The 15,658-nt window shown below is 37.0% G+C and overlaps 2 protein-coding genes across 2 annotated transcripts; both read right to left on the reverse strand.

Annotated features, from left to right (window-relative positions):
* Positions 1-676: 676 nt before the first annotated feature.
* On the reverse strand, positions 677-1,165 carry LOC138308555 (uncharacterized). The gene has a single exon (XM_069249597.1). It carries the CDS (start codon positions 1,163-1,165, stop codon positions 677-679), a length of 489 nt encoding a protein of 162 aa, XP_069105698.1.
* A 7,133-nt stretch (positions 1,166-8,298) lies between these two features.
* Positions 8,299-14,348, reverse strand: LOC138309278 (alkaline phosphatase, tissue-nonspecific isozyme-like). The gene is made up of 11 exons (XM_069250453.1): positions 14,215-14,348; positions 13,598-13,649; positions 12,775-12,995; positions 12,413-12,587; positions 12,155-12,330; positions 11,729-11,833; positions 11,340-11,442; positions 10,877-11,017; positions 9,723-9,914; positions 9,326-9,427; positions 8,299-9,179 (listed from the first exon to the last, which is right to left on the reverse strand). The coding sequence occupies exons 1-11, from the start codon at positions 14,233-14,235 to the stop codon at positions 8,866-8,868; spliced, it is 1,602 nt and encodes a 533-aa protein (XP_069106554.1). The 5' UTR covers positions 14,236-14,348; the 3' UTR covers positions 8,299-8,865.
* Between the last annotated feature and the right edge of the window lie 1,310 nt (positions 14,349-15,658).

A 15,658-nucleotide genomic window follows, 5' to 3' on the forward strand; every position in this document is an offset into this window, starting at 1 on the left:
TAAACACATCTAATCATTTGACAAATTAATGAAATTGACATTTTAAAGAACTGCTGTTTTTGTTTTCAAAAGACCCTATGGCTATTTCTATAAGTAAAAAAAGGATTAAATGTAATCTATTAAAATATAATGGTATGCAACACTGATTCTTGTGAACAATGTCTGATTCAAAATAATAGCCATACCTCACATAGAACAAGGCAATAGGACCTTTCTTTTTAATTGATAAGTCCTACACAACGCCGCCTTGGCTTTGGTTATATGTATTGTAGGTCGTGGAGAAAGGCCATTGACCGTTGAGAAAAAACAACTGTATTGAATGTAGACGAGTCTACGTATGTTGTTTTGTAATCAACATACACACAAAATTTAACAATGTAACATAAGTAAGTAAGTAAACAAAAATAGATACACATATCTGTTGAATATGATTTTAATTTAAAAACATGAATTTTGGACGTTCCTATGATCACGATATCCATAGAAAGCGTGTGAATATAAATCTCCGGTCACGGATTATACAACATTGATAGGCTATGCATTCTTAATATATTACCGTGAAATATTACTTAAAGGTCAACATGATTTAATACCGAATAATCTGTGGACTTTGATTTTTCTACGCCAGTGTTTGTCCCATTGTCCGAAACAACCAATGAAGCACACGATGTCTTTTTTATATTTCGGGATCGTTAGCAGTGTCTGTGTCACCAGTGTCCCTTTCTACGATAGGCAAGGCACTTTCCGGTTTCCATAAGAATTCTGGTCCATTTGTCCTTGTGTATGACAACTTTGAGATGCTTGTTCCTCTCGAGGCGACATCAGTTGGATTTTCTTTGGTGTTGATATAATGCCAGTCATCTTCTATGGCAGCTTCATGGAAAAGAGTTATGCAGTTAGCTACAAACGTTTGAAAGCGCAGATTCTTGTTGGCAATAAATTTCAAGACATATGTACTGTCTGTCCAAAAGAAGAATCGGTATATGCTGTAGTTCAGCTGTTCTTTCAACATCCTGCACAACTTCACCAGAGAATACGCAGCTGTAAGTTCCATTCGGGGTATTGTCACTGCCTTTAGTGGAGCAACTTTCGCCTTCCCGAACAAGAACGAACATTGAATTCGTCCATTTCCCTCCAACAAGTCGTAGATAAAATACCATGCCATATCCAACGTCACTAGTATCTACAAATCCGTGAAGCTGACAAGAGGCTAAGTTACCGAATTCCTTTCTCTTGTAGCACCGATCGATTTTAACATACTCAAGTTCAGGTAGCGGAGTTAGCCAATTAGTACATCAGGCCGCATTAACAAAATTCAGAGTAAAGGTAGTTCCACAGCATTGTTCACTTTCTAATCATTAGCTAAATCGTCATATGATTATTGATATATACCCAACCATCTTCCTTGAAACGCCTCGAATATTTCTCTAATTAATCGATTACAATAATCAGACGGTATCTTAGGTATGTTTAGTCTTACGATAAAAGAGTTCTCTCATCTAATCTGACTGAATTGATTCAAAACATTTGAAATAAATGAATTCTTTCTTTATCTAGATGAAACAAACAGATCGCGTGTCCTATACGTGTTCTGTTGTTAATGTCAGCACAGTATCAAAACTGATATAATCTATATTATTTGTCAAACAGTGACAAGGTTTCTTTTATAGTGAAATTATATTGGAAGGTATGGCTCACAGCAAACCAACCTTGTGCTTCGAAAAATTGACACATGAAAATATGAGCTCAAGTACAACATGAAAGAGTTGTCTGACAAGGGAAAAAGAACATGGGGTGGCTTTCCTTTTAACGAAGCACCAGGATAATGATTTTATACACCTTAAGTTGGCTTGGTGTATCTGCTTTCACGTGATGATTCCTTTTGTGAGAAAGAAAAAGAAAAGAAAGAAATACTTTATATGAATTAAACGAAAGTCAAATGACCTTATCCAACGGGGAATTGATTTTGTACATATCATGCAACCATGGTTTTCATTTTGCTTTCAATTCAGTATTTGATATCTTTTCTTTGGTTGCTTACCTGCAGTTTCCGCTCTCTAAATCTCTCACCAATACAATAAACATCATAAAAGCATGATCTCAAATCAATGTCTCCTTTTAATTTCCACCCGATTATTCCTTACATGTTGTCAATGTCATATCTCCTTTTAATTTCCTCCCGATTGTTCCTTACCTGTTGTCAATGTCATGTCTCCTTTTAATTTCCACCCGATTGTTCCTTACCTGTTGTCAATGTCATGTCTCCTTTTAATTTCCTCTCGATTGTTCCTTACCTGTTGTCAATGTCATGTCTCCTTTTAATTTCCATCCGATTGTTCCTTACCTGTTGTCAATGTCATGTCTCCTTTTAATTTCCACCCGATTGTTCCTTACCTGTTGTCAATGTCATGTCTCCTTTTAATTTCCACCCGATTGTTCCTTACCTGTTGTCAATGTCATGTCTCCTTTTAATTTCCACCCGATTGTTCCTTACCTGTTGTCAATGTCATGTCTCCTTTTAATTTCCACCCGATTGTTCCTTACCTGTTGTCAATGTCATGTCTCCTTTTAATTTCCATCCCGATTGTTCCTTACCTGTTGTCAATGTCATGTCTCCTTTTAATTTCCACCCGATTATTCCTTACCTGTTGTCAATGTCATGTCTCCTTTTAATTTCCACCCGATTATTCCTTACCTGTTGTCAATGTCATGTCTCCTTTTAATTTCCACCCGATTGTTCCTTACCTGTTGTCAATGTCATGTCTCCTTTTAATTTCCTACCGATTATTCCTTACCTGTTGTCAATGTCATGTCTCCTTTTAATTTCCACCCGATTATTCCTTACCTGTTGTCAATGTCATGTCTCCTTTTAATTTCCATCCGATTGTTCCTTACCTGTTGTCAATGTCATGTCTCCTTTTAATTTCCATCCGATTATTCCTTACCTGTTGTCAATGTCATGTCTCCTTTTAATTTCCACCCGATTATTCCTTACCTGTTGTCAATGTCATGTCTCCTTTTAATTTCCACCCGATTGTTCCTTACCTGTTGTCAATGTCATGTCTCCTTTTAATTTCCATCCGATTATTCCTTACCTGTTGTCAATGTCATGTCTCCTTTTAATTTCCACCCGATTGTTCCTTACCTGTTGTCAATGTCATGTCCTCCTTTTAATTTCCACCCGATTATTCCTTACTTGTTGTCAATGTCATGTCTCCTTTTAATTTCCTACCGATTGTTCCTTACCTGTTGTCAATGTCATGTCTCCTTTTAATTTCCACCCGATTATTCCTTACCTGTTGTCAATGTCATGTCTCCTTTTAATTTCCATCCGATTATTCCTTACCTGTTGTCAATGTCATGTCTCCTTTTAATTTCCCCCGATTATTCCTTACCTGTTGTCAATGTCATGTCTCCTTTTAATTTCCACCCGATTGTTCCTTACCTGTTGTCAATGTCATGTCTCCTTTTAATTTCCACCCGATTGTTCCTTACCTGTTGTCAATGTCATGTCTCCTTTTAATTTCCACCCGATTGTTCCTTACCTGTTGTCAATGTCATGTCTCCTTTTAATTTCCACCCGATTATTCCTTACCTGTTGTCAATGTCATGTCTCCTTTTAATTTCCACCCGATTGTTCCTTACCTGTTGTCAATGTCATGTCTCCTTTTAATTTCCACCCGATTGTTCCTTACCTGTTGTCAATGTCATGTCTCCTTTTAATTTCCACCCGATTGTTCCTTACCTGTTGTCATGTCATGTCTCCTTTTAATTTTTCATGTTGTCTCTTTAATTTCCACCGATTGTTCCTTACCTGTTGTCAATGTCATGTCTCCTTTTAATTTCCACCCGATTGTTCCTTACCTGTTGTCAATGTCATGTCTCCTTTTAATTTCCATCCGATTGTTCCTTACCTGTTGTCAATGTCATGTCTCCTTTTAATTTCCACCCGATTTATTCCTTACCTGTTGTCAATGTCATGTCTCCTTTTAATTTCCACCCGATTGTTCCTTACCTGTTGTCAATGTCATGTCTCCTTTTAATTTCCACCCGATTATTCCTTACCGTTGTCAATGTCATGTCAATGTCATGTCATTCCTTTTAATTTCCACCGATTATTCCCTTACCTGTTGTCAATGTCATGTCTCCTTTTAATTTCCACCCGATTGTTCCTTACCTGTTGTCAATGTCAAGTCTCCTTTTAATTTCCACCCGATTATTCCTTACCTGTTGTCAATGTCATGTCTCCTTTTAATTTCCACCCGATTGTTCCTTACCTGTTGTCAATGTCATGTCTCCTTTTAATTTCCACCCGATTATTCCTTACCTGTTGTCAATGTCATGTCTCCTTTTAATTTCCACCCGATTATTCCTTACCTGTTGTCAATGTCATGTCTCCTTTTAATTTCCATCCGATTGTTCCTTACCTGTTGTCAATGTCATGTCTCCTTTTAATTTCCATCCGATTATTCCTTACCTGTTGTCAATGTCATGTCTCCTTTTAATTTCCATCCGATTATTCCTTACCTGTTGTCAATGTCATGTCTCCTTTTAATTTCCACCCGATTGTTCCTTACCTGTTGTCAATGTCATGTCTCCTTTTAATTTCCACCCGATTGTTCCTTACCTGTTGTCAATGTCATGTCTCCTTTTAATTTCCACCCGATTGTTCCTTACCTGTTGTCAATGTCATGTCTCCTTTTAATTTCCACCCGATTGTTCCTTACCTGTTGTCAATGTCATGTCTCCTTTTAATTTCCACCCGATTGTTCCTTACCTGTTGTCAATGTCATGTCTCCTTTTAATTTCCACCCGATTATTCCTTACCTGTTGTCAATGTCATGTCTCCTTTTAATTTCCATCCGATTGTTCCTTACCTGTTGTCAATGTCATGTCTCCTTTTAATTTCCACCCGATTGTTCCTTACCTGTTGTCAATGTCATGTCTCCTTTTAATTTCCACCCGATTGTTCCTTACCTGTTGTCAATGTCATGTCTCCTTTTAATTTCCACCCGATTGTTCCTTACCTGTTGTCAATGTCATGTCTCCTTTTAATTTCCATCCGATTGTTCCTTACCTGTTGTCAATGTCATGTCTCCTTTTAATTTCCACCCGATTGTTCCTTACTGTTGTCAATGTCATGTCTCCTTTTAATTTCCACCCGATTGTTCCTTACCTGTTGTCAATGTCATGTCTCCTTTTAATTTCCACCCGATTGTTCCTTACCTGTTGTCAATGTCATGTCTCCTTTTAATTTCCACCCGATTATTCCTTACCTGTTGTCATTGTCATATCTCCTTTTAATTTCCATCCGATTGTTCCTTACCTGTTGTCAATGTCATGTCTCCTTTTAATTTCCATCCGATTGTTCCTTACCTGTTGTCAATGTCATGTCTCCTTTTAATTTCCACCCGATTATTCCTTACCTGTTGTCAATGTCATGTCTCCTTTTAATTTCCACCCGATTATTCCTTACCTGTTGTCAATGTCATGTCTCCTTTTAATTTCCACCCGATTGTTCCTTACCTGTTGTCAATGTCATGTCTCCTTTTAATTTCCACCCGATTGTTCCTTACCTGTTGTCAATGTCATGTCTCCTTTTAATTTCCACCCGATTGTTCCTTACCTGTTGTCAATGTCATGTCTCCTTTTAATTTCCACCCGATTATTCCTTACCTGTTGTCAATGTCATGTCTCCTTTTAATTTCCACCCGATTGTTCCTTACCTGTTGTCAATGTCATGTCTCCTTTTAATTTCCACCGATTGTTCCTTACCTGTTGTCAATGTCATGTCTCCTTTTAATTTCCACCCGATTATTCCTTACCTGTTGTCAATGTCATGTCTCCTTTTAATTTCCACCCGATTATTCCTTACCTGTTGTCAATGTCATGTCTCCTTTTAATTTCCACCCGATTATTCCTTACCTGTTGTCAATGTCATGTCTCCTTTTAATTTCCATCCGATTATTCCTTACCTGTTGTCAATGTCATGTCTCCTTTTAATTTCCATCCGATTGTTCCTTACCTGTTGTCAATGTCATGTCTCCTTTTAATTTCCATCCGATTGTTCCTTACCTGTTGTCAATGTCATGTCTCCTTTTAATTTCCATCCGATTGTTCCTTACCTGTTGTCAATGTCATGTCTCCTTTTAATTTCCACCCGATTGTTCCTTACCTGTTGTCAATGTCATGTCTCCTTTTAATTTCCACCCGATTTTCCTTACCTGTTGTCAATGTCATGTCTCCTTTTAATTTCCACCCGATTGTTCCTTACCTGTTGTCAATGTCAAGTCTCCTTTTAATTTCCACCTGATTATTCCTTACCTGTTGTCAATGTCATGTCTCCTTTTAATTTCCACCCGATTGTTCCTTACCTGTTGTCAATGTCATGTCTCCTTTTAATTTCCACCCGATTGTTCCTTACCTGTTGTCAATGTCATGTCTCCTTTTAATTTCCACCCGATTGTTCCTTAGCTGTTGTCAATGTCAAGTCTCCTTTTAATTTCCACCCGATTGTTCCTTACCTGTTGTCAATATCATGTCTCCTTTTAATTTCCACCCGATTGTTCCTTACCTGTTGTCAATGTCATGTCTCCTTTTAATTTCCACCCGATTGTTCCTTACCTGTTGTCAATATCATATCTCCTTTAAATTTCCTCATGATTTTACTTACCTGTTGTCATTGTCATGTCTCCTTTTAATTTCCACCCGATTGTTCCTTACCTGTTGTCAATGTCATGTCTCCTTTTAATTTCCACCCGATTGTTCCTTACCTGTTGTCAATGTCATGTCTCCTTTTAATTTCCACCCGATTGTTCCTTACCTGTTGTCAATGTCATGTCTCCTTTTAATTTCCTCCCGATTGCTCCTTACCTGTTGTCAATGTCATGTCTCCTTTTAATTTCCACCCGATTGTTCCTTACCTGTTGTCAATATCATGTCTCCTTTTAATTTCCACCCGATTATTCCTTACCTGATGTCAATGTCATGTCTCCAGTTCCGAGTGGTCCGTTTAATGAAATTCTCTACCATTTTAGATAAAAGCAGTCAATGTGCTTTGGAAATCTATTAGAAATATTACCTATTGGCTTTTTAATGGATTAATATTGCTAAATCCACTTAAGTTTAGTTTTCGATCAACTCCCATTTCCATTATTATGTACTTTGTCTTGAGAACAAATTGTCTAAGGTGCATGTAATTCTTGAGGTCTATTAACATCTGACATTTCAGAAATATTATCAACTATATCTACAAATTCGGGAAGATTTGCAGTTCTACTATTAGAATATCCCATAAGACATACACAATTAACATCATTACTGAGGGTAAATAAAAAATTTCCGATCTCTTCAAAAATAATGTAGTGTGCAATATTTCGAATTTGCCAGAGGTAAATAATTTATATCAAATAATATATTACCATCATTATTGAGAACAGAACTTTTCACTTTGATCCATGGCCAATGGCTGAATTTTGTTTTTATATGGGATACATATTTTATATATTCATTTTTAATGTATACGACAATTCCACTAGATTTAGTAACCGACAGCGACTTTCTATGTTTACAAAAAAAGTGTTATATCCCTCGATGTCTTTTAAATCTGCGTCATTGGTCTTGGATTATGTAATACATATCATGACTTATTGCAAAATGTATTCTAGAAATTCAGGACATCTCAATTTACTACTGAGACCATTTACATTAATTCTTGAAATTTTGAATGTAGAGTCTTTTGATTAGCACATTTCGATGTGTCTCCCTGCGCGTGTCCCCATACTGATTTAACAAATGTTTCCTCGTCGTCGGATTGGTCAGTAGTGTAACCGGCTTTGTAGCTTGTGACAAATAAGAAGGAAGAGAAAAGGGAGGGGGGGAGTAAGTTTCTTAATTACGTGACAAATGACAATAAAAAGGAGAGAAAAGAGAGGGAGAGAAAGGGAGGGGGGGAGTAAGTTTCTTAATTACACACGTAGGCATATTGTAGTTTTAGAAATAATTATTGTATGATAAAATTTGGGCTAATAAGAAATCATTGGCTAGTCAGCGATACAAACTACAACAATCAGAATAACAAAAGATAAAAGAAAATTTAAGTAATTTAACCGTAATAAACTGTAATAGATTAAGTGAAAGACTACGATAAAGGTATAGACTCAAAGATCTAATAAGGGTTTCCACTACCTTGAGCCTAATCTAAATTGCTTTTTAAAATCGTCACTTTAACTGTTAAACATGTATTTTTGTACTACAAAATGATCCTTAATTACATTAATAAGAGCATTGATATTCAAAGAGTGGCTAAGACATCTGGTTTTATATTGTACGTAATGTTTCGTGATAATTAAAATTTCATTGTCAACAGAGCTACAATTTTGTAAAACTATTCCAAAAAGAAATTAATCTTTATTACATGCTACGACTGAAATACAACGATATATTACTGTATATTATATACATATATATAATTTCGACTTAAGTTTATCGACATCACATCTAAATCGACTTTCTGTATCTCGATATTTTTTATTACGACTTATAATAATGACGACAAGTAGTGATATTATCTAAACAAGTCGACATTTACATGACGATGTGTTAAGTTCAATGGTGTCAAGTCGGCATAAGATATGTCGACAAAATGACATTTAACACAACAAGTAGAGGTCCATATAGGTTTCCGTAGTTACATTCGGGTTTTCGCAGTTTAAGACCGCGACAACTCGTCGAGGGAAGATCACGCCAACACGAGATGGCCGACTTTTATATCTCCGAATAAGGATTGAAATCTAATATGAAGAGAAGAAGAGCAATTATTATTTCGAAATCTTCTCAGAAAAGTTATAACGAAAGTGATACTAATTACAGCCATAACGATAACCACACGTGTAAAACAAACAGCACAGGAAAATATATTTGTCGGTAAACTGAAATATTTGAAACCCCATGTGTCCCTTCGCAGCCGGAAGTGGGTGCCCCGGGTGGTGCTTGTTTACAGTTGTCTTTGTTGATACCAACGCATGAAGCGAACGCCATCACGTGCGGAATATAACTTTGTTCATGGGTTCCTGTAAGGAGGTGCGCCATTGGTCCATTAGCATAAACCGGAACATCCTCTCCACTGTGTGTCTCCGAGTACAAGGGCACAGCGCTTCCCTGCTGAAAGTCGAAGTCGGCTGGAATATAAAGTAAACGATAGTTGATATAGATACATCACCTGGATAAGATATCTTCTGTAATCCAAACACAATATTTCACTGGGAATTAACTAGTCCCGCAAAAAAATCATCAGACACATTGTATTATGTCACTCTGTACCTACATGTATCTACGTCAGTGAGGTTTTCCCGCCCGACAGGTCCGTTACCATAAACCAGTGTAGTGTAAGGCATACCGTCATCACTGACGTCATCATCTACTAGCCCTAGAAAATAAATAAACGTCGACTATAGCACTATCTCACTGGAGCACATAGTCAATGACACTAACAGGATACTCCACCCGGACTATCATACCGACAACTGGCGAGCGATACGTCTTACTCTCCCGAGAGTACAAAGCAGGAGTCGATTAGAACATATATAATAGTTTGTCACCACTACAGAGTAAATAAAGTTGGATGATTTATCACGATTAAACATAAGCTACTGTAAATTTCTTGGTGTTTTTGATCATAGGTGTTTTATGGTGTCCTTTTTATGTTCACACATGTACGTTACCAAGGATACTGTTGCCACGACTGGGGTATCCGGCCATCATGAACACGTGCGAGTGGTCAGCCGTGACAACTAACAATGTCTCCTCCTCATTGGTCAGATTCAGCGCCATCTGTATTGCTTCCTCGAATGCAAACGTCTCGTGCAGCGCACGTGCACCGTATGTCCCATGATGGGCATGATCTATTCTCCCACCTGGTAAAATCATCAAATTAACAACAGGATACATAGCACTTTAGACACGAAAGTAAGAATAAATTGTTATTGCTTTTGGATTTGACACAATGTCCCAAATACTGACAATAACAAGGCACTGATCCTATTGGGCAAATGAGTTTCTATTTAAGAACGCGGAGTATACAAAATATATAACAATTTATTATTAAGTTCAAAGGTTAATTTTAATTCCTTTCGATCACAATACACACTATTACAATCAGAAATAAGTAAGCTATCAATACCAGAGATGATAGTACCAATACAGAAATCAACAATGATTACACTGGTAAAACAACTAAAGGATTTACCATTCACAAAGATCAGCATCATTTTATGTTTCAAGGGAAGTGTTAACTACTACCAACTAGACTGATTCGCATATCATTAACAAGAAAGCGTAGCTTCAGATGTATTACCAAATTAACTAACCTTCAACCAATAAGCTTCACGTGTATCGCCAAATTAACTCACCTTCAACCAATAAGCTTCACATGTATTGCCAAATTAACTCACCTTCAACCAATAAGCTTCACATGTATTGCCAAATTAACTTACCTTCAACCAATAAGCTTCACATGTATTGCCAAATTAACCTACCTTCAACCAATAAGCTTCACACTTCACATGTATTGCCAAATTAACCTACCTTTTAACCAATAAGCTTCACATGTATTGCCAAATTAACCTACCTTTAACCAATAAGCTTCACATGTATTGCCAAATTAACCTACCTTCAACAATAAGCTTCACATGTATTGCCAAATTAACCTACCTTCAAACAATAACTTCACATGTATTGCCAAATTAACCTCCTTTTAACCAAAAGCTTCACATGTATTGCCAAATTAACCTACCTTCAAACAATAAGCTTCACATGTATTGCCAAATTAACCTACCATCAATCAATAAGCTTTATATGTATTGCCAAATATACCAACCTTCAACCAATAAGAAGAACCCCATTGGATTGTTGTCTAGGATTTGTATAGCCTTTCTTGTCATTTCCGCTAGAGAAGGTTCACCTTCCGGTCCTGTATTTCGCCTATGTTCATAATCCATATGAGAAGACTCAAACAAACCTGGAAAAAAGATCAAACCCGAATAAGACAGACGTTGGCAGTCGAAGGAAGTACAATGCATTATATTCGAACAAAACTCTGTGGATTTTGATGCATTCAATCAGATACAAATTCGATATTTACAATATTACAGTGTGGGACTCCATTATATATTTTGATTTGTACTATTGAAGTCTTTAGTTCGTTAGAACAGAAGACTAAGCCATCGAATCCGATCAGCAAATCCATTATTGCATTATAAGAACATCTTTACTGCTAAAACAACCAGGAAAGTGAACATGGCTATGATGGCTGTCTTGATCTTGAGAATCGCTCCACTAACCCAGAAGGTGGTCCGTCGTCTCCGGATCGACAGCACCAAACTGCGCATTGTTCCATACGTAACTGTGACTTCTGTTTCTGTCCGTCTTATCCTTGATCCATTCCTGAAACACGTACAGGTCAATCCAAAAACGTCAAATACAACCGTGCTAACGTTCTAAAAATAGAGTTATGGCAAGTGAGAAATTAATATGTGTGACACATTCCATTAACCCGACAGACCAACGTCGAACAGTTGTAAGGCAGTTTTCTCTATGTCTAACTACTTAAATGGTCACAATTGTTTTGTGTATAATGCACTTGTGTGTAGATTGCACTTCCATTTTAATCTTTTCATCGAAAATTCACTCCATAAAAGGTCCATACCCAATCAACGCTTTTCATACTTACGTCGACGAGATCGATGTCTGCTCTCTGATACCGACTGGTGGAGTTCAATTCAGGATCTGTCTTGTTTTCAGACAGGAAGTATCGTCTCCCACCTCCCAGGATTACCTGTCGTGAAAAAACACGTGTTTAGGTTTTAGAAGGAATTGCTTATATAGGTTTTACATGAACCGAAAAGTCAGATACGGACAATTATTTTCGCAGCCTGCCATAATATACAATTCGATACCAATGCCAGAAAACAAGACCAAAGAAATACTATTTATAATTAAAAAGCGCTTTTTGAGGGAAACGACACATTTGAATAAGAAACACATCTGCTATGTGGATGATTTGGGTTTAATGTTTAGAATGTACAGAGGTTACATACAAAGTAATATTTTGAGGAAAGCACGTGAGATGACTTTTTATTTCAAGATTCCAGCTTACATTGATTTCACTGTTATTCATCACTAGTTGATAGGCTATATCCCTACATCCACCCTCGATTTCCTCAGCATCAAGTTCTGTGTCTCCTTCCCATCCTCTAGCGGCCGCATGCGCATAAGCTGCTGCCGGTGTCGCGTGTGTCACGCGCGTGGTGGTCACAATCCCCGTAGATTTACCTGCAGAAATGTTGAGGATATATCACACATTTATGAAACTGATTTTAAAAGAGCACTGTTTTTACTGGCAAATAACATTTACCTTCTTGTTTGCTCCAGTCCAAAATTGACGTCACTTCCGTTCCATGCTGTGTCGTACAATTTCCATATGCCACTCTATCATCTAATCCCAGCGTCCCAGCCTTGGCTTTGACCCCGCACAAAAAGGCTGTCCCAGTGCCTGCAGAGTCAGGAACTTGTTGGTCGGTGTTGTACGTCTAAAATTGAAATAATTGGCCCAGTTACTGACAAACAACTATTATCTTAAATAAGGGATGAACAACAAGTATGTGCCTGTAATGGCGTAAAAAAATAAGTGATTGTTTATCTATAGTTGTACAAATCATTCATGTAGGAAATAATTAATGTCTTATTTCTCTAAACGGTAGATACCAGAAGTAATACCTTGATAAAACCTGTGTATGCGAACTTTTCATACGCCATTATGTTTTCCTCTCCTGTCTCTCCCCGGAGCTGTCCTCTGTAGATCCGGGCTGCGGTAACCGTGGATATTCCAAGTCCGTCTCCAAGGAACAGAATGACATTCTTAGCAACGTTAGTGTTGTGCTTCTGTGTCATCATCCTCTTTAGCGTATCCTGCGCATGCGTATTCCAATATGCTGCATCTTTGAAAAGCCAAGATGCGAACAATGTTAAAGCAATTACAGGATAAACAGTGCAGGGCATGATCTAGGGAGTTTTCAGACAACAAGAACACCCATCACTACATTGTCCATCGTTGATTTTACGAATATAATTATTTATGCGCATTGCTTACATGTGATGTAAGTAAACTGCAGTTACTAAGTATCGTCAGGTTATGGTGAATATATTAAACGCTCTGTCACTGGCAAAACTGGCGATACCCATAGGCGCAAAACTGGCGATACACATAGGCGCAAAACTGGCGATACCCATAGGCGCAAAACTGGCGATACCCATAGGCGCAAAACTGGCGATACCCATAGGCGCAAAACTGGCGATACCCATAGGCACCAACCTGGAATCAGGGCAGTTCAAGGCTTACATTGATTTAGAATAACTGTTGTACTTGATAAATCATCCTGGTAACAATTTACAGGTGATACATGCAGTTTAAGTGCAATCATAAGGTTGACGTTTAACTGTTTCATGTGTTCAGGTCGCATAGTGTTTGAGAGTTTATTTATTGATGACATCTAGTGATATAACGGGTGAAACGTAATGTTAGTACCAAGTTGTAAATTACCTTGAGCAAGAGAGCATGCTACCAAGGACATCAAACAGGATAAGAAAACCACCTAAAACAAAAATTTCAAATATTATAAATATGCATCCGTGTCCAGCAAATTGCACCTTTGTCAATTACGTATCTAGAAGTTACAAATACTTATCTAATATAAATTACACCTTTGTCAATTACGTAACTAGAAGTTACAAATGCTTATCTAATATAAATTAAACCATTGTCTATTACGTATCTATAAGTTACAAATGTTTATCTAATATAAATTACACCTTTGTCAATTACGTATCTAGAAGTTACAAATGTTTATCTAATATAAATTACAATTACTGTAAATGTACTTATCTAAGCACAACGAAATATTTTCACGCATTTACAATCATTGTTTAAGTACCAACGATCAGAATACCTTTTAAATCATAATACCTTTAAAATCATATTCTTCAAACCATCGACAAAACGATAACTTGCTTGCTTATCAAAAATATCAAATTGCGATACGGATAAAATGCTATTTTACATCAAAACACACAAAAACTGTACCAGCATGTATGTTTTTATGAATTTTTGCATAATAATGAATTGTCTAATAAAACCAAACAGCACAAATGATTACATACCCGCTTCCGTACAGGGGACATGCTACCAGTCCAGGCTCCGTTAGTTTTCTTATCATGGCTTTATAGACGATAGTAAACACAATGGTCCTACCGAATAGAGGTCAAAGGTCATATCGGAACAGGTATGGTTACCTGGCCGGAGCATTAACTTACTAATCAAATACCTGATAATAATTAAGTGGTACCCGTCGAGTCGTTAAAATGCATGACAATCTACCATGTAGGCGAGAAACCAGTACCCGAGTAAAACAAACCACCTACCTACCGGTAGTGAGGTGGATGTGAGCTCTTGTACTGGTTGTGTTCTGTGCAACCGGTGTTCATGAGTATCCATAATATCAGTAAACTTTGAAAAAATGCAGTTTATTGGCGAGGTAGCAATAAAATTGGAGTACGTGTAGACACGGCTGATATATGGCTGCTATAACCACTTTACACAGCATTATGTGTACAACTTGTATACCTACATCTACCTAAGTACCATCGGACTAATCTGCTGAGATTAGTTTAACCATTATAGCCGATGACATGTCGGTTTTTGTTTTAGTCGACTATGAGATATTTAATACCATTGCCGGTAAATTAAAACTGAATACCATAGCCGGTAAATTAAAACTGAATAAAATCGCCGGTGAAATGAAACTGAATACCATAGCCGGTGAATTAAAACTGAATACCACAGCCGGTAAATTAAAACTAAATACCATAGCCGGTAAATTAAAACTGAATACCATAGCCGGTAAATAAAACTAATACCATAGCCATTAAATTAAAACTAAATACCATAGCCTGTAAAATAAAACTAAATACCATAGCCGGTAAAATAAAACTGAATACCATAGCCGGTAAATTAAAACTGAATACCATAGCCAGTGAAATAAAACTAAATACCATAGCCAGTAAATTAAAACTGAATACCATAGCCGGTAAATTAAAACTGAATACCATAGCCTGTGAAATAAAACTAAATACCATAGCCGGTAAATTAAAACTAAATACCATAGCCGGTAAATAAAACAAATACCATAGCCGGTAAATTAAAACTGAATACCATAGCCAGTGAAATAAAACTAAATACCATAGCCGGTAAATTAAAACTGAATACCATAGCCTGTGAAATAAAACTAAATACCATAGCCGGTAAATTAAAACTGAATACCATAGCCGGTAAATAAAATAAATACCATAGCCGGTAAATTAAAACTGAATACCATAGCCAGTGAAAAAAACTAAATATCAAAGCCGGCAAATTAAAACTGAATACCATAGCCTGTGAAATAAAACTGAATACCATAGCCGGTAAATTAAAACTAAATACCATAGCCGGTAAATAAAACTGAATACCATAGCCGGTAAATTAAAAGCCTAATAAAAATACCATAGCCGGTGAAATAAAACTGAATACCATAGCCGGTAAATTAAAACTGAATACCATAGCCTGTGA

Source organism: Argopecten irradians, chromosome 1 (genome assembly GCF_041381155.1).
Source record: "Argopecten irradians isolate NY chromosome 1, Ai_NY, whole genome shotgun sequence".
Lineage (NCBI taxonomy): Eukaryota > Metazoa > Mollusca > Bivalvia > Pectinida > Pectinidae > Argopecten > Argopecten irradians.

Excerpts from the sequence above, each read along its gene's own strand:
- LOC138308555 (XM_069249597.1), bottom strand. The coding sequence starts at position 1,165 with ATGGCATGGTATTTTATCTACGACTTGTTGGAGGGAAATGGACGAATT.
- LOC138309278 (XM_069250453.1), bottom strand. The coding sequence starts at position 14,235 with ATGTCCCCTGTACGGAAGCGG. Across the intron at positions 11,018-11,339 it reads GACGACGGACCACCTTCTGG|GTTTGTTTGAGTCTTCTCAT; the intron begins GTTAGTGGAGCG and ends TCTTTTTTCCAG. Across the intron at positions 9,428-9,722 it reads TCGTGGCAACAGTATCCTTG|GGCTAGTAGATGATGACGTC; the intron begins GTAACGTACATG and ends TTTATTTTCTAG.